The sequence below is a fragment of the Polyergus mexicanus genome, unplaced genomic scaffold, assembly GCF_030449975.1.
Source record: "Polyergus mexicanus isolate NDT 795.1 unplaced genomic scaffold, iyPolMexi1.0 SCAF_1, whole genome shotgun sequence".
Lineage (NCBI taxonomy): Eukaryota > Metazoa > Arthropoda > Insecta > Hymenoptera > Formicidae > Polyergus > Polyergus mexicanus.
Window position 1 is genome coordinate 10,113,822 of NW_027223321.1, and position 20,813 is coordinate 10,134,634.

The 20,813-nt window shown below is 35.3% G+C and overlaps 1 protein-coding gene across 2 annotated transcripts in view; it reads left to right on the forward strand.

The window, feature by feature from the left end:
- The window catches only part of Mthl1 (methuselah-like 1), a 133,158-nt gene that overhangs the window by 109,104 nt on the left and 3,241 nt on the right, over positions 1-20,813 (forward strand). For both annotated transcript variants that reach the window (XM_070297745.1, XM_070297755.1), the window contains exons 5-6: positions 1,313-1,497; positions 13,528-13,666. In XM_070297745.1, coding sequence (XP_070153846.1) covers positions 1,313-1,497; positions 13,528-13,666 — 324 coding nt within the window. The remainder of the gene's footprint in view (positions 1-1,312; positions 1,498-13,527; positions 13,667-20,813) is intronic.

The following is a 20,813-nucleotide window of genomic DNA, read 5'->3' on the forward strand; positions in this document are numbered from 1 at the left end:
GAGAATATTTAAATGAGAATGCCTGTCTGCGCTAACTCGTGTCATTTAGTTACAAAGCTTTCACTGATGTAACTTGTGTATTTTTTTTTTTTCCTCTATGCGTATATCGCAAATTATATAAAATTTTACCTACGTTAAAAGAATTGCGCTAACGAGAGAGTACATTATAAAATTTGTTCACTATAAAAAATTCTATCTCTACGGGAAGAACTAAAGATATATCTCGCAGGATATACATTATTTATAAATCTTTCAAATATATTTCCAATATATAACATGTGTATTATATTTATTTGTTTCTCAACATATATTTTTAATAAGTAATTAATTATAATATCAAGATAATAATAATCATAATTTTAAGAGAAAATTGTGACAATTCATCAACTCGTAATTATTAGTAGGGTATCTTTGTCTATTTTATACCGATTAATGCAATCGTCAAATATTGCAGCATGATTTCGATGAAAAATTTAATATATCTACATTTGAATCAATATTCTTTATTCATAAGAACCGACAGAATCGACTTTGATTCGTATTTTAAACTTCATTTCTTTCCTCTTGTATTCACTTGTTACGACACGCTGGTTACGATAGTCGACATTTGCCGTGTCGTCGTTCACGGTAACGTCGCTATACCGATAGGGTGCGATTTACGGGTAACAACCCCTCACCTGCTAAGCCCCAACGTTCATCTCCCTACCGCGAGTGTCGTTATAGCGACGTTAAACTAGCCAGACAATGATAAAGCTTTACGATTCAGTCCGCTACGAGTGAAAACTCTGAATTCTCGCGCAATTAATCTTTTATTTTAATAACTATGACGATTGATCGATATGTCATAGCGAGATTACACAATCCCTCGTTTTATAAAACGTCTAGGCATTTTATAAAATGTGGTCACATTTTTAAATCACGGTTGAAAATGAAATATTTTATAATCTGGCCAAGAATTTTAGTCTTTTTATAAAACGCTAACAAGCGACTCGCCGCAAACGCAACGAGAATGTGACCGCGCTTTATAAAATCCCTAGACATTTTATAAAACGACGGATTACGTAATCTGACTATGTGTAGCTTTATCTGTATCTACAATCCACTACTTTCTCATAATAATAATAATCTTAGCTTATTGTTGTTGTTATTATTATGTTCTGAACAGAAAAAAAACATTCTCACACAGATGGAAAAGAGGAACGGATACGCGCGGTTGCCTCGATATTTTATTACACCATATACCTCACAACGCCCATATATTCTCCTCGCGATCAGTGCACTCTTCGCTAACCTCGCCTTTCTTTGCTTTCAGAGATTTGCGACCGGTTAGCCTGGAGAAAGGTCAGGAGACCCTCAGGCTCAGGGTCTATGCCTGTTACGCCTGGGGTGGGCCCCTCTTGGTCGCCGGACTGGCGGCCCTTCTGGACCATCTCCCGGCTCAACCGCAATACACGTTCCTGAGGCCCCGCTTCGGCGAGAAGCAATGCTGGTTCTACGGTAAGTTCTTACGCATCGATCAGCCCCTCGTCATTTCTGCGTGAACTATTTCGCCGACACGTAAATCTACCTCGTTCCGACGTTGCCCTTCAGTTCTCGTCACGCCAAACTATCACGATCCCATCAGATTTACATTCTCCGAGATGTCGAAGGATGTGACGTGTACGTAATATTGTAAAAAAAAAAAAAAAAAAGTATATTGAGAGAAACTACGAAGGTGAAGCGAAAATCAAATTGGTTTGGCTTTAAAAATAATATATAAATTCCCAAAATTGAAAACTATCATATTTTAAGTAATTTAGAATCGATCTTTCTTAGGGAAAGTTTTGAAACGGGAAGCCTTTTAATTACATAGGTGTAAATTCATTTCTAATAAATTAATTTTCTTTCTAATTTATTAAAGAGATGACGATGTGATTTGTATTTCAATTTAGTGACGCACAGTGTAAAATTAGCGATGTCAATAGAACTGTACTAAACTAGTACATGCCTCGATTAAATAGAGCAACACGTTTACTATAGTTAGCTCAATGATACAATTGGCGCGAATTGCTTGCTGGATGATAGTTCGAGCTAGATCATTGCTTTAATTAAACTTTGCAACGGCGCGACTATATTATCCAGAGACGGCTCTGGTCAATATAATATATGATAATGTATTATGATATCAAAACGGGGCATTCTTGCAATTCAAAACGATCGACCGATCCAATGGGAATTATTTATAACCACGTCCGCGTAATTAATACTCTGCGATACATTCGTTTTTCTTCAGTCCGAGTCCCCGCTATGAGGAAGCCTTTATCATTCTCGTTATCGATAAATGATAAACTTGTAAATTGAATAATCGATTATTCGTTCGACGTTTAATATTAACGGCGGAATATGACTCATCTTTGTGAATTAATTTATTTTCTTGCTTTAATTAAAGTCGATAGTAATCTCACTCGCAACAGGATATGTGAAATTACTACCGATATTTATAAAGATCGCGATCTTTAATCATGGTTAATATTAATTTAAATTCATTTTATGTTTTGTTTGTTTTAATAAATATAACAGCTGAATAGGCTGATTACAAATTATTCTTGTTTGATACGCTCTTTATTGAAAAATACAAAACGAATCAGAAATCGACACAAGGATACATTTTAGTCTTAACAAAGACTAAATTCTTACTCTCTTTCAACTCTTTGGAATGTGGTAAGTTTCAATTTAAATACCTCATCGTGATTATATCTTAGATTAAAAATATAGTTATTTGATGATAATAAGATATCGATTTGACAGACAGTAACGGAGCTTATCATTGAAAGTAATACGTTGCGAGCAGACCGTTATCCGACAATCCCTTGTGATCCGATTATTCCGCCAATTAATAGAACTGGTCATCCGCGCTTTCGGAGTGCCGATTAAATTGGTTTTGTTAATCGATCGGTCGTGTCGAATTAATTTCTAATGAAGCACCATCGTTCGGTATCGGCGCGACTAGCGTTGTAAAATAAAATAATATCATGATCGTTATGACGTGGCCGTCATTATACGCACATATTCACGGATGATGGATCGCTTTTAAATGATTTTACTCTTTTCATTAGGATCTTAATTTTCGCCCTAATTACTTCGCGAAAAAAAAAACACGTGAAAGAGAATTGAATCAGACGGTCGGATGGACGATCTTAATTCGATGAGAAAGATATTTTATATTAAAAAAGTAATTGAGAAGAAAACTGACATTCGGTAAAATTTCTATGAAAAAAATCGATAAATTTGATGGAAAAAAAAAAGGAATCTGTAGTTATTCGCATATCCGAATAATATATCTGAATTTCTATTTCCATACAAAATACGCGTATATACTTATTAAAAATAATAGAGAAAAAAATTGACATTTGGTAAAATTTTTATGAAAAAATTCGATAAATTTATAAAAAAATCTGGAGTTTAAAAAAAAAAAGTTATCCGGATACACGACTAATATATTTGAATTTTTATTTCTATACAAAATATGCATATGAAACTTCCACTGTACGGATACAAAATCGAAGGTATTTATTAATACATTGTTAGCACAGTCGAGTGACAGCCACTCAATTGGCGCAAGAGGATTACATGCTCTCTCACTGAAATATTACATATAAATTGCGCGAGCTCTCGTTCACATGATTTTCTCCCCGGCGGTATGTATTGTAATTATCCGGGCGTACAAATAATCGATTACAATAAGGAACAAAACAAGCGACCGCCGCATCGACTTCCGCGCGGTACGAGCGCGGATACTACCGTAAGAGGATTACGCGTCGGCCGAAATATTGTATTTAAGTATGACGTAGGGAGTAGCTGAATATAAGAAGATCGGATACCCCGAGGAGAGCCTTTAATACCTCGGATCCCCAATAATAACCGGCGCGGTCCGCCTGATGCGAATCTCTCCCAGACGCGCGTACGAACGGAGATAATAAGGTTCGACGTCGTAACGGCCAACGGATCTTTATTCGTCGAAGCCCCGGCTATGGTTACGGGCTATTTAACGACCCGTTCACCCATAATCCACATTCCGTAATCCGGCGCGTACACTTCGTGTCGTCCTAAAATCCCTCGCGTAGACGCAAGCGGCGCGCCGCCGATCCTATGGATGCATTAATTCCGCCACGTCGATCTATCTCGTGCGCCGCTGATTAATACTTACCTTTTACATGCCGGATCCAGCATCCCTCTATCGCGGTCAGAGAGACTGCAATTACAAACAAACCGTCGTCCACCCTCGCCGCGCGCGACACAGCGCCGATTTTTCCCCCACATAACGAAAAAAAGAACATCAAAGAGTTGACGGGGATAATAATTATAGGTGTCTCCTGATTGTGGACGCGGCGCGTTAATGATATTTTGCAACAAAAGCGTGCGGCCGCGTTTAAAGTGTTAATGATAAAATAAAGTGATAATCTCGTAGGTAATTAAAACACGGCTAAAACAGCGAGATGATTTTTTTGGAAAGACATATATCTTAACATATATAAATATAGATAAATTAATACACAGATAAATGATATAATAATAGAAATATACAATTCGCAAAGATTTTTTACAAGATACGAACAAAAACGGTCGATCAATACTAACAATGCTTTGTATTTTGGCTTTTTGCTTCTACACTCGACCTCAAAATCTTTCAAAATTTGTCCTGGCACGAGAGGAGAGCGTGATATTTTATATCGTCAAACTACAATCTCTTTTCTACTTTCTATCGCCATACAATTTCACCTTTCCTCTACGAAGGATACCTGGATGCGTACAAAGGTTACACCTGGCAGATAAATAAAGCCACCCGCTAAATCGGGATAATGGTCCCTCTTAGAAAGCTGCGTCGCGAAACTATCGCGAGTTGTTTTTCGTGACACGATGCTGTTGCAGTAGACGAGGGGGTACTTGCGCGACAAACAAGCAACAAACCCTCTCCCTTTATTCTCTAGCAATCACGTTATACCCTATAACGGCATAGGCCGAGACGATGGGGTAGAGAGATAAACCTCGGCGCCAGCTAGTCGAACCCCATCGTGCGAGAAACGACCAAATCCCCCGTTGCCCCCTATCGACTATACGGCCCACATTAATAGGTATGCGTGTACACGCGTTTATAAATAGGCCCCGATAATATCCTCTGTTTCGCCGTTGCATTTATATCTCTTACTTTCGAAATTTATATTATACATCGATATGAATCGATGAACACTCTTTTTGTGATACAATTAATAATATTAATAGAAGAGATGTGAAATCTTTCATTGTTGCTCTTAATATCAGATTTTTCGGCATACTTTCTGAATCCATTTTTAATCAATGGTAATGTCTAGGAAGAGTTTATGAGAAATTAGTAATTAGCGATCGTAAAAATAAGGAGTTTCCGATAAATTAAATCACAAGTATAATATATAGTTATTATTTGGTGCATATTACGTGAAGCTGCATATTATATGAAGCTGATAGTTACATGTGAAGCGATTTTTGCTATCAATATTATCTGTGCGAAATATTCACAATAAATCAAACTTGACGCTTTTTTTAGCTAAATATATCTGAATATTAAAGTTTTGCACAATCTCGATTTATTTATGGGTAATTTAAGTATATTAACTTGAGACGCGAGCATGGTATATTATTACGAGGGAGTCGCATGCTATTCGGACGTTACACATCATTGATTTATGGCTATGAAATCACTTTCACGAAATTAGAATAAATAGCAGAATCTCTGTCAATTTAATTACTACTATTCTTATTATTATCAGTTTAATATATAACTGTGTCACCTGAGAATTTAGTGTTACATTGATAACCCTATTCCTCTCCCAGGCAGACTAAATTTATCATGTAAGATTCATGGAATTCTCTTTGCTTTCTCTGCACATATATGAATATTTGTACGAAGACAATTGTATACCAACGATCTCAAAGGTGTTTTTGCTAAAAAAAGATGTAACTCTTATATCGTGTTTCTATATAATATAACATAACAAATAATTTTTTTTAAATTAATATTTTGCAGCTCTAAACATCTCTGCTTACAAAATACAATTTTAGAAATTGGCAATTGTAATATATATTACAACATTTAATTCTTAAATTGTTAAATAATAAATTATACATAAAAAAATTACTCACAGAGTGTTATATACAGAATTATATACAGAATGTTATATAGCATACAAAATACATTATTGAATTTATAACAAATCGACAAAACACATATCTGCGATCATTAAAAGAGAGTTGAGGAGAGACAATCGTACATAATGGCGATCGAATAATCGAAATGGTAATGAAATGCAAAGGGAATTATCAAATGAGAAAGAGAGTGTCAGAAGCAACCCTCGCTTCCAAATCGCTTCGAATCCTTTCTTATTTATCACGCAATTTCGTTTATTACTCAAGCGGCTTAAGCGGATAAAATGAATTGTAAGTTTGAGTTTAAAAAATGCTCCTTATTACGCCTTGTTAATTATCACATGTACTCACGCGTTTTCTAAGGGGAACATTGCCGATGTAACTGCTAACGTTTATTGATTATATTGACATCATAAAAAAATAGGGAACACTCTTCATACCCTAAACATTGGGTTATTTTCAAACCGCTGACGCTCGATGAAAAATCATCGTAGACAAAAAATTAAAAAAGCATTTTGAAACTTGAAATTTCGATTTTAACGCGCTATTGATGGTTTAAAAAATTTTTTTTATCTGCCTTGTTCTGTGCTTTAAAGAATAAAATATTGTTTTGTTCCTTAAAATTATATATTTTTGACACTCTGCAGCTCGATAAAAAGATTTCTCTCGAAATATTCGATTCAAATTCCATAAACCACAACAACTTTTGCCTATCAAGTTTTTTTTTAATTTTTCTACGATTTTTTCTTGATCGAGTTACACGATTTTGAAACTAAACTCTAATTAATTTAATATTGTATAATATATTATTTATTTTTCGATCTTGCTCATATAATCTTTTACACTTGTCAAACATTTGAGAATGTTGAACAATCAGATGCAACTCTGAATTATAACTAGTGAATATCTGAACGCGATGCGAACATATCAAACCCGGAAGTGGAAGGCATTAATGACGCTTATATATACATACGAAAAATCATGCAAAAAAAGAAACAAAAAAACGCGGGACAACGGACAAAAAAGGCCACGTGACAAAGACAAGCGGCGATATAAAATTTATGCGGCGCCAGAGCTTCGCGACTAATTCTCCCGCGAATTCTCTCAACGACAAGCTAATCGGATTTGACTGTGGAAGAACTGTAAAGTATCGAATAGCGGTACGCGTGAACATAATTCATTTATATTTGTTACGGATGTTTGTTGCCGTGAAAGAGTGAGATATATAACTCACGCGAAACAGCTATTGTTGGCGATCTGCCAAACTCAGTAAATATAGACGACCATCTCCTCGCCCGCAAAATTCGAAAGCCGTTCCCCGTTGCGGTTTATCCTTTCCCCCTTGTCCCTCCTCCTCCTTTTTTTTTTGCTTGTGACGCCTTTATCTCCTCTTTTATGGTGCATCGTCGCGCGACAATCTTGAGCGAAATTCACAAACTGGAAATATACTGATTTTCGGCGTCGATCGCCGAATCGAAGATGATATAGTCGGACAATGAAATAAATTTTTTATTGACTCTGTTAAAGTTTTGAAGAAAAAAAAGATCCTCTTCCAAATATACGCAATATTATCTATTGAAAATGATACAATTGTTACAAATAATATTGCATTTATTTTTTAACGTGTCATGAATTAATTTTTTTGCGCCACTAATCTTTCATAAATTTGTGCTTTACATATGTTTACTGTGTTTATCTTTCCCGATGTCTAGTTTAACTTTTGTGTGAATTCTTATAATATTTCTCTGTAGTATTCTTTCACAGTATCATTGTAGTTCGCGCGTGATCCGACATGCCTGATGGAAAAACTTCGTCGGTGTCAGACAGCGCATAGCAAGATCCCGTTGCGGGACTGGTTTGAAAAAAGTTAGAGGAGCTTTGCACGAATAATGTACGACCATCGCATTTTGAGACGCTCTTGATGAAGAGGCGCCGGATGAGAAAGAAGCCAGGATAGTCGGAAAGAAGCCCGGGATACAAGAGTTCGCTTCTCTGCATTCGTTTAATATTCCCGGCGGACATCGGGATGCAAGTTAGCTCGGTTATCCGAACAGGACCCGCTACACGATGTTTCGAAAGTTTCGTGACGAGCCGCCAAAGTTTGACGTTGAGCTCTCGCGAAAAGCGCCGGTCCTCCCTCTAACCGAGAGGTAAAAACCGCGATTATTCCAGCTGAAAGCAAACCTTTCGTTCCACTCGATGCGCAAAGCACGAGAATTGCATAGCAATTCGCGAAGACTTGATTATCCGTGACAACTGAAGCAAATTTTCAAAAAGATTAGTGAACTTTAAATATATTTAAAAGACGCAGTATATATATTTTAAATACCTTTTACATTGAGAGCGCTAAAAATTTTCTTCATTTCTTTTAGATTAATTTAATTAATTTACGAGAAGCATCTCTAACAAATTATATATAGAATAAAAAAATCAAATATAGATATTTAAATCCTACAATAGAATAAAATTGATAGTAATTAAATCGAAAATAAAGTATACATTGCAAATATTGATGGAATGTCGTAAAATTTTAGAGATATGGAATGAATATGGGAGGGTTGCTTCACGAAATATACATGTGCATTGGCTTCTTCGGCAATTACGCCGAATAATACAAATTTATTTGATCGTTTGATTTGTTTACAATTCGCTTCGAGCCTGTATGTAATTCTTGCGTTTGTTATATTTCGTTAGAGCCAATATAAACAATACATTCTGTTTATATGACTGTTGTTTGTTTATTAGCTAGTCAAACGATATTGTTCGTGTTTTTTGAATTATATTTATCTCGTCATTTTTATTGGATTGTTAAATAGTAACGGGTTTACAGATCCGATTGACGTGTCTTGTATGGATATGCATTTGAAAAAAAAAAAACGAAACAAAATGTTTTATGTGTACATTCTATTCATCGCATACATCATATAGACGACTTTTGGAGAGATGGAAATTTTCAGCAGAATAACTTTTTCGATGATTTTATTTTTACTACGCGTATTAATTATCGTACATTTTTGCACAATTAAATTGAAATTAATTGAAAATTGTCAAAAGAAATATTTTCCGTCCAAAAGAGAATTGAAAATTAATTTAATTTAATCTTGTTTTGGAAACTATTAATTTCAGATATCATTATTATAATTATATTATTTTTAATTATTTATTATGGTTTATTATTCTTCTTGATCCACAATCAATCTATAATAATGGACGGTTGAGAAAAAAGTTTTATATGGCAAGGCATAATTTTAAAGTAGTCTCTTAAATATCGAGCATGAAATAACGAAAAACTTATGAGCGCAAATTAAATCACGGATATTACGCACGAAACCAATTTTAATCTCACGGTCATACCCCATGATAAATATTCGCGTTTGAATTTTTTAACGCTTTGCCTGAAAAATATAGGATATTTCGAAAAGATATTGATGAGTTTATCGTCTTTATGTATTTAGGTAGATACAATTTTTGTGCGATAGAAATTTCTCAGGTCGTTGCTCCGACATTTTATTTCTGTCGCGAACCTATCGCTTCGAAATATCCAATTCGAAAAGTCGAGTCCTTCAACCAGATGATTTATCCGATACGATACTTGCGTGGAATTTTTGTAATAATTTTTCCATCTCTCTCTCGATAAAAGTTCTTGAAAAATCTCAACTAGGTCAATCGCAATTTAATATCTGCGCGGAGAGTAAAGCGCTGCGTTACTACCAGTCGAAGCTTACGTCGTATTTTATTTATGGATTTGTTTGCGCGGACGCGCCCTGTAACCGATAAGTGGCTACGGAGTCCTCGTAGAGACGAGTCTGTTTCTGGCAGATTGCATCCGTAGCTATGGGGTTGGAAGAGTCGTCGGGACCGGTTAGTTGCGAGGGGGCGAATCACCCCGATAAAAGCGACTCGACCGTGAAGTCTCGGCCAGGGTCTCTATCGTCAAATTACCGTGAAGCCGATCGAAATAGTATACTTTGCGTGTAAGAACGGTACTTTTTCACTATTATTTAAAATATTCTTGTGTATTTTTATAAATAATCTCCGAAATTTTCAGTAGCTTGTTCATATAACAATTATATCTAATATATTTGTTTAGCAAACCATAATATTTTTATAATTTTTTTAAATTTTAATACATATGTATTTTAAATATTGTATATTCTATTATTTAAAATATAAATTGGAATAATAATGATAATAATATAATATAAATATAAATTTTATTTTAAGGATATATGTGTATGTAAATGCATTTATTTTTTATTCATAAAATTGTAATAGAATATAATATCAAAAATATTTACTTTATAAAAACGATTTATTTTCAATATCGCGTGTGTATAAAAATATATGATTTTCATTATAGGACGTTTCTTTATAACAGATATTTTATAAGGATTCTTTTTCAAACAGGATTAATATCGCCGCGTTAACATTGCATTATTTCCGTATATTCGCGTGCACATTGCATACACATTGAAATCGGTATAATGACGATTAGAAGATATCGTAAACGTAATGTTGCTGAAGCAAATATGAATTCGCGATCGCGCGCGTACGTGCGCTATCTACTGCAAATATCTGCGCTTAACGGGATGGATCCTCGGATGCCTGTCTTGAACTTGAAATCCGAGCGTGCACGAGTACCAGCGCGTGCATATCCCAGGAATTCAGGGAATCGCGCAGCCTTGCACTACCGGCCCTCGTCCGGTGTGTACGACCGATCCACCGATTGGTTAAATGCACGCTCCGCGTGATTCACCATAATTTCTGCTAAACGCATACATACCGCCCTTTCCCGAGCGAACGCAATTTCGACGGCGGAATCACGGCGATCGCGTGATCGTCCCGGAATAGCCTCCTTGTAACCCCGTGCAAACTTTACCACGCCCGATCGCGCGCGATCGTTATGTGTCGTTCATCTTTGCCTTGCGTACCTTTATTTCGTGCCTTTGATTTAGCCACAAGTTTCACAACTCTTAGCACGTTATAAAATAAAATGCTAATCCCCTGACAGAGCGTCAATAATTCTTGCGAGAATTACATTTTTTCCTCAAAAATGGCGAGAATTTGCAATTGAATGAGCGGGAAAATTATAAGAGACAAAGGCGGTATAATAAAGAGACAAAGGTTACAGTCGTTAGCATTGTTTCCATACTTCCGAAACACATTTTAACCCACTGTGAGTTTATATATTTTTGATATATATTTTAAACAGTTTATATATAAATATAAATAATATATTCCGCAAATTATTCCAGTACACAATAAAAAAGCAAAAATAATTTTGCAATTGTAGCATGTAAAAAAAAATTGCACGGTAAAATATTGCGTTTCGAGTATTAAATGCTTTAATTATCACATATTAAATAAATATTAAACACATATTAAATTTTATTTAATGTTATTTAGTTTGTTTAAAATAATCATAAAAGGAAATTACAATATTATGACATTTCCATTTATTTACAGACATTTTTTAATTAAAAATATAAATGCGATAGGTTAATCACGCTGCTAGTTTTGGGGGAAGAATAATTAGGTGTCTTTTCCAAATTGTGCGTACGCTGTAACGTTTGAAATATATATATGTAGCAGGGTAGTGCGTAAACAACGCTATCCGCGAGAGGGAAGACAAATGTGCAATGGCGCTGTAGCAAAGTTATCGGCTATCGAATATTATTGAATAACGGAAACAAAGTAATACATCTCGCTTCAGCAGTTATTATCATTCGCGATCGCGATACAGATATATATATATATTTTTTTTTTACGCACATTGTCATAAATAATTAAGAATAAATGAGAGAGGAGCGATAGTTTAAAATTCGATTCCCTGAGGGCCACGACACGTTTCGCTTCTATTTTCTTTTTTGTCGTAACATTTCGCGCGTCAATATGTGAATGAGAAAATAAACCTTCTCCGTTGGCAGATCGAGCAATTTATTTGTTCGTCATAAATTGCCTATCTATTTCTATTCGCGTGCATTACGAAAACCCATCGCGTTTCAGTATCTTTCCATTCATCTTTCCTTTCGTAACTCGTTAAGCATATTTATCGAAAGATAATTATTTTCTGTAATATCGATAAAATGTATTTGATCTTTAAGGGTGTTTTGGCTGTACAATAGTTGTAAAAAAACTATTAAAATTTAAAAAAAGAACACATTTCTTACGTTTATACTGTTTAAAAAATTAGATAAATAAATCCGGATTATAAAAAGAATTAAAGTAAAATAATATGATTTTTGACGTTTTCGTAAAAGAAAATAGTTGTAATTAATATTTTTTCTAATTTATGACAAAAGCTTTTGAATACTGTTTGAAATCAACCGCAAGAAACAAAGAAAAACGAGTAATTTGAAAGAGAGAGAGAGAGAGAAAGATAATATTTTTCTACAATTTTTAATAAATAACTTTTAAACGAGTAAGTTGACCTAAATCAAGTTTCGCTCAAATATTTATTAGAGTTTTTTTAATATATGTGAAAATTTTTAATTTCGTTGGCAATGTTTTTTCCTTGTCAATAAATGCAACAATACGCGATTTTCCATAAAAATCAATATTAACTTTAAACTTAAATAATTTCGAAACCGTTAAAAGAATTTTGCTTAGGTTTCGCACAGATACTAAAAAGAAATAGTGAAACAGTCTACAAAATTTTCATACTGTTGTCAATGTTTTGACATATTTGTCAATGTTTTAACACATACATCCTTAATTAATATATTGGGCATGTATGTGAAACGGTTGACAATATAAAATGAGGAAATATCGAGGTCACGGCGTCACTTCCGGAATGCAGAAATTATAGGCGTTCGCATTCGTTTTTTGGTGCAAGCATTTCATAGCGTTTCGCAGACGCTATTGAAATGTTTCACGCGTTCTCACCAAGATACGATGCCGAATTAAGCATCGCGAAGATAAAATTGCTGGCCGATCGCGCGTCGTTTATTATTGAAACGCCGTTTAAACACGAAACAGCCACACCATCGCATCATCCGGATATTTGCACCGTTTAAATCTCTGGAGTATCGACCCGGCTGAGGTCGTCTCGCGGACGAGAAGCACCATATGATTAACCCAGGTGCAAGGACCGTTTCGTGTCGATAGCTGTCATTAGCGAGCTTGAAATCGCTTGTTCCTCATAGAACACGATTCCTAGAACATTAAATAAATCGCGATTGTATTAAACAGAATATTAGTAACAGAGTGTTTAATTTCCGATCGTCTTAAATTAAAAAACTGACGCAATATATGTTAAAAATATATGTTGACAAAAAATAAAATCACTATATTTACATAACATAATAAAACAGACTACGTTTCATCTTATATGAGATTTTTCTAAAATCATTTCCGTTTGTTTTGCAGGTGACATGGAAATCTTGGCGTACTTCTTTGGACCGGTCGGAGTGCTCTTGGCTGTAAATCTTCTGTTTTTCGCCGTAACTGCTCGTGAATTGACGTGCGGTCTCTGGAAAGGCGAATTCGTGAAAAGCACCACTGAAAGGTAAGAAAATATTTTTTTTTACCACGCATTAAAAAAACGAACCAGTGAAATGTATCTTACTCGGTCATTTACACAAGTAAGACTTTGACTAATTTCATGAAAATAATTTGTAATATCTCAATTGTGTCAAACGAACATGTATTTTTAATCCATTCATAAATATCTGACAAATTTTGACGGATACTGAACAAAATAACAATTTACTCTAACAAATATCTAATTATTTTTCACGTTATAAAGAGCTTTTTTTTTGTCTGCGGCGAAATATTTATTCCTTTTTCTCGTACAATATACGGCGGCAACAATGCTTTCGTGATGTATTACATTTTCCAATGTAGGCTTCTGCTTTTCTTGCCAATTAAATTACGAATAATTTACTCTATTAAAAAATGATATTAATTGAAGTAAAGAAAGTGTGCGCGCGCATATAAGATATGAAAAGACACAAGAATGCAGGAGTTTAATTATATTCCACCGAGTAGTATATCTTGGAATTATCTGTCAAACACATGTACATACACGAGTATTCAGAGCCAATCAATTCATCGGTGGATTAACAAAGGATCGCTCTGCAGTTTGATTGGATTAATCGAGGCAGCAGCTAAACGTACCAACCAGCTGATAGTCCTCCTAAATTCAGCGTTGTCTCGAGGCGTTCGCCAACCTTGCAAGCGACGGATATGGCCTTTGCCAGAATTCGTCGGTAAAAAAAAATAACGTTTATTCCTCCTACGCAGTTTCCCGACAGATTCATAAACACATTTCGCACGCTCATCTCGCGGAACATTGTCCGTTCAGCTTTTATCTCGCGCAGATATTTACGCCCGATCGTAAAATTTAGGATATTCTTCTCGCGTTTTTGCTGTTTTCAGGAAACGACGCGTGAAAGACGTTAAAAAACCGCGACCTCGTCGCGCGATATAAATTTATTCGCGAACTGAATCATTTACTTTGAGTCCGATTAATCGAATGCAATTGAACGTCCAATTGACCGATCTATTAAAAGATCGATGAGTGACAATATACTTTATATGTACGACAAATGCACGAAGCAATGTTTTATCACGTAAATCATCGGATGATTGTTCGAAAATGTGCAAAAATTTTGCCTGCAATATTTCCTCGGTTAAAGGCGATGTAAAAATCTCTTGCATATACAGCACGCATGAAAAAAAAAGTTCTTCCACATTATTAAAATTTAAATAAGCGAAAGTGTGCACACAAAAGCAATGAGAGTTCAAAAAGCATTAAAAGCCGGAAGATCGTTATATCAGCGTTCGTCGCTTTACAAAGCAAACGAGGAGAGATTATTTTCCGGGCAAGCCGCGCATTACGCGATCGGAAAAACATTCCGATTATTTGACTTGCAAATAATGAGCTTTGCAAAGACGACAATACGCGAATTGATGTCCGCGCATGATATTTCTTCTAGGAATATTACGGAATTGTGCCAACAACTGCGTTTAGAGGCCCATTTCCGACGAGTCTCGAAGCAACGATAATAAACGCCGTGTTGCACGACTGCCGAGAAACAGGAATACCCGATCGTTTCGTACGAAACGACACTTTTGGCTCGTGAAAACGACCAAGTTTTATTGGCTCGCCCGATTTGCGCTTTTTTACGGGAATACGGAACTTTATTTTGAATATTGAAGGACGGCGTCTGTGGATTTGTTGAATATCAAGGATAATTGATCATACAAGGATAATTTCGCGAAAAAATAGACGTAAAATCAGGAAAGTCGAGGGAAATTCTCGAGATATCAAAGCATCTGTTCCAACTTATTTTGATATATTTTCTAAAAGAGAGAGAGAGAAAGAATGATATATATATATATATATATATATATATATTAACTTACAATTTATATTATATAAACGATAGCTTATAAATTCTGTCTTTATATAACTTTAACTACAAACTTTAATAGATTTTTTGAACTTATTTATATCAAGATATATAATTCTTAAAATTCTAACTTTGAATAAAAAGATGCAAAAAGATATAAAGATATTTTTAAAGATTTATAAAGATATATAAAGATATTTTTAATGTGATATGAGATGGGATAGAAAAATATTTCCTGCCTTTTCCTTCTACGAGATAGATATTTGACACTTCGTATTTTCCGGCGATCTATATATGAGCGAACGGAGGATTCTTTTTATAGATCGCAGACTTCGCGCGCACAGGAAAAGGTTTATTTTATTACCTTCCAGCCGACTGATATCAGGCAATCGTTATTTTCCATTCCGCCCGACGTCCCTTCGATCCGCTTACATCCTCTCGCTCTATTCCAGATTGATATTGACGATCCCAATTCGCGATTTCGACGACGCTATTTGCCCGTCTTGATGTATGTCCGCGAACACAATACGGCCATTGTTGGCAAAGGAAACGTAATAGCATATGCAGATTTCGCTTCATTCCGAGTTTGTTCTATACCCTCGGTGCGGATTTCGTTCATCACATACGTTTGCATAGTTTCCGGAACATCTCGACGTGGATAAATTATCTGCAAAAACTTCCGAACATATTTGTTGGTAGTGCTTTTTTATTATGAAAAATAATAATTTTTTTTTTTTTTTTTTTAAATTTAAAACGGGACTTTTAGAGCAAGTTGTATATGTCATCGGAAAGATGAAATAAATATCTTCGTTCTTTCGGATTATCTAATATTCACTAAAATACGCCAGAATTAAATTATCATTATTTAGATTATTACATTTATCTCTATTATTAGATTTACTTCTTTTATCGTATTTTATTATACTCCAATTTAAAAATTTGTTATATATTTACTGAGGTAGATTGTAGTTCGGCGAATACATATGTCAAAATTAAAGCACATAAATATAATCAAGAAGTAAATCTATGAACGTGTCTTAAAGAAATTTTCTGTTTTATTGGATCAACGAATAAATATAACTAGAGATAGTTATAATGAACATTTGAAAAATGATAAATTAGTTAAAACTAGTTCTCTTTAAATCGAAATAATGCCATATATGGAATTGCGGCGTATATACATTTGCGGAGACAGACTCTCGCGAAAAATTCTCTTTTAAAATGTTCCGTGCCGGATTCCACGACCGGCCGAGGAGTTCCGGACGATCGCAAATAACGCGCGTGGTCGTCACGTCCGATTTACCCGAGAAAGAAGAATAGCCGGTTTGAATTATTCTCAGTCCTAGGAAAAGGCAGACGTGAAAGTGGCATAAACACTCGCGATGAAACACTCGCAATAACCGTCGTGCGGATCCAGTTCGCCAACCCGAATGCACTTTCGTGTATCGCGCGCTTTTCCCATTTCAGCGGTCGCGTAAAGTGGAGATCTGTGTTTCCTCGGTTTCGTCTCGTTTCTGCCAAGATAGCGACGCGGATAGCGGGATTCGCCGGCAAAAAATATTTCACACGTTCGAGAACGTGCGACAGTATTTTTGCACTATGCGACCGCGCGAGAATAATCTCTGCCTTTTCGCGTAGAGAGAGGAAGAATCGTATAAATATACTTATATAGCGCTCCGCGATATCTTCGTGACACCTAAATTGCGGAAAGGATTCTCATGCGTTATATCCTTGTGCCTTTATGTTTTCCCATGTGATATGTGTCTCTTAGAAGAAAGTCCCGAGAATCTCGTTCAACTGCTTGCGAGTAAGATTTACAAGTGCGAATGCATACGTTAGCAAGACTTTAGGATACTTTTATATCGCAATTGTAGCCGAGACTTTTTCCATAACTTGTTCGTATTTATCTCTTCTTGCCTTTAGTATTCCAGTATATTTAAAATTCGCGGTTACGTAACACGTTGCAACGTTGGGGTTTCAAAAAAGGATAGATGTTTCTGTCACGATTTTCTTTTTTATTTTTTAATAATTGCTATTGCATGTTTAAAAATAGCGCATACATTGCACGCCTTATGAATGATTAACTGCGCGAACGTCAAGAAACTTTGAAAGCCGTCTGTGTGACGACGAGTAAACAAGCACTACCCGCGATGTGTTTAAAATTTTACCCGAAGTCGTCGACCCCCTTCTTCCTGATGAGCGTATTTGATATTTCCCAGTCATCATCGCACAAATTTCTCTCCGCTGTCTACTCATGTCAATTAACTCCGTCGTCGAGTTCGCAGACCTTCCGCCATTCTTGCCACCCGCAAAGATTGACATTTATTTGCAACCACGAATAAACGCTCGAGTAAATGCTCGCGTCTATTTCAGATCGTTTTTCATCCGCGTCGTCGTCACCGCTTTCATCTTTCAAAATTAGCTCGTCCCTTCATACGACTCGTCTGATATCAATCACTCATTCTGTCGATTAAACAAGATAATAATTAATACGGAATCTATTTACAATTCATTGTTTTCTCTCGAAGCTATATGAAAACGTTAAATTTTGACAATTATGTCTCATTGATTTCATTCACATTAATTTATTTTAGCGTAAAATTTTTACGATTATTCTCTTAACAATTTATCATGCATTTTGTGTTGTTATATATTTTGTAAAACTTGTATCACTTATAAAAGACTAATATTCAAATGTGTTTATCGATTACTAAAGAATATAACGATATTAAAAAAAAAAATATTTTTATCGAGGGATAAAGAAAGAAATATGCATTCTGGATGTATGTGTCATATGTCAAAACATTGATGAAAGCATGAAAATTTCATAGACTGTTCTATTTTTTCTATTATTTCTTCTGAATATCTGTGCAAAATCTGAGCACAATTTTTATAACGATTTGGAAATTATTTAAGTTTAAAGTTAATATTGATTCTTATGGAAAATCGCGTATTCTAGCACTTATTGGCAAATTTGACAAGGAAAAAAAATTGCCAACGAAATAAAAATTTCCACATATATTAAAAAAACTCTAATAAATATATTTATACAAAACTTAATTTAAATCCATTTATTCTTTTAAAAGTTATTTACTAAAAATTGTAGAAAAATATTATCTGTCTCTCTCTCTCTCTCTGCAAATTATTCGTTTTTTTTTCTCTTTCTTGCAGTTGATTTCAGGGGATATTTACAATCAAAAGTTTTTGTCTTAAATCAGGAAAAATATTAATTACAACTATTTTCTTTTACGAAGACGTCAAAAACCATATTATTTTATGATACTTTAATTCTTTTTATATAATTCGGATTTATTTATTTGATTTTTTAAACAGTATAAATATAAGAAAAATGTTTCTTTTTTAATTTTGACAGTTTCGATCTATTTGTTCGACAACGCGCTATAAAACCAAAAAGTACACTCTAGGATTGTTCGAGACGCGCGTTTCCTTTTCCTGTTTTCTCGATCCTCGATAATAGACATCTTTCCTCGGGTCTTTTGTGCCGAGGTAGCTGCCTTTCCTGAAATTCTCCCGTTTCCCTTTCTCGCTCTCTCATTTGTCCTCCCGTTCCTTATTGTCTCGCGTTACACACACTCAAACGACACCGTAGAGAGTGTCGAAGCGAGATTCAATATTTACGGAGCTGGTCCATGTGTGGACCATTCGATCTCTCTTCGCCCGCGCCTCTTCTTTCCCCGAAGGAATTTTCTGCTTATTGTTGTTTGCCATACTCATAATATTGACCATACTTTTCTGCATCCGCACACATTCCAGTCGGTACATCCCACTTCCGGCCGCGCTTTGTTCCGTGCACGACTGCTATCATGATCGATCGTATCGCATTCGTTCAAACTTTTTTCGCTTATTCATCATCTGCTCGCGATTTTATAAAATTCCTGATTGAATATATGACAGACGTAATATCGTATAGTATTTCTGCGTACGGAAACTTTAACACAACCCTAATGTTATCTCGTTCATGAAACAAAATCTCTGAATAATTGCATTTCATATCGTGAAAATATATAAAATATGTTTTTTTATCAATTGTAACTATTTCGCAAATTAATACGAAAATATTCTTAAACGGAAAATTGTTCACAAGCAACTATTTAAAGCTACTATAAAATATATACGTTCGCTTGTATATAATGCTTAAGAACTATAACGCAATAACGGCAGAGAGATCTTTAAGAGACGATTAAAACTTTTCAGTATACATTTATGATATCGTTACTTTACGCCGCTTAGATAGAAGTAATAAAACCGCGTAGCGTATCGTATAATTGGAACGAAAATACTTCAATTTTTATCCATTTGCCAACTCTGTCCCGACTTGAATCATCGAACTATACTTTCACAAAGAATTGACAAAGAATTCGAGCAACGTTCGTCGAATGAAACTCCCAAATCATTTTTCGACGTCATCGTCTCTCATTCCCTGTCCTTCGTCGTTTCCTTCTTTCATCGTCGACGTTATTTTCAGCCCGCTCGCGGCATTCGCGCATTTCCCCTTTGGAGTTCCTCCTCTGGGATTCGCGCTCGCGCGCGACCGAGCCGGCTGCGTTCATAATAATTAGCAACGCCAAAACGAAAATAGAATTCTCGGTGGTGCGCGGCCAGGATAACGCCGCGTCGGTTGGACGGGTGGAGCGACATTATGACGCCATAATTCTGCGATATGTCCCTATATTCTGCCCCGCGCTGTTACGGGCTGCGAATATTCTGACGGGGCGCATTAATAATCCTTTGACTTCGAGGACTCGCGACGGGACGCATATATTATATGCGATGCAGACCGCATGGCGAATCGATTCCACGCGAATGCGTTCACTCGCAAGCACGCATTTCGCGCGATTCCCGGCTTCGTGTAACGAATAATAACGATTTAAGCGAAATTTTTTCTCTGCCCGCATTTTTTTTTTCGTCATATCATCTACTTGCTAAGTATTTTTTACGCTACACCTTCCGATATGAATATCGCGAAATGAGTAGCACTATGTTAGGGACTATGTCTACTCCCTGGAAGAACATAGAAAATCTGGAAATCTCAGAAATTTCGTTTTTACTTGGAAAAATCATTCATGGAGCTTTTATGGAATTTTATTGGGATTCAGGAATTTTTTTAAAAATTCTCCCTTCGATAATTTCGCTCTTATATTATAAGCAGTCAGCAACCGCTGATAAACCAAGCTGTTTGAATTGTGTATTTAAAATACATTATAATTATATTCTATTTCTTTTTATTTATGTATATATTTAATATGTTTTAATAAAATATTGAATATACAATACATA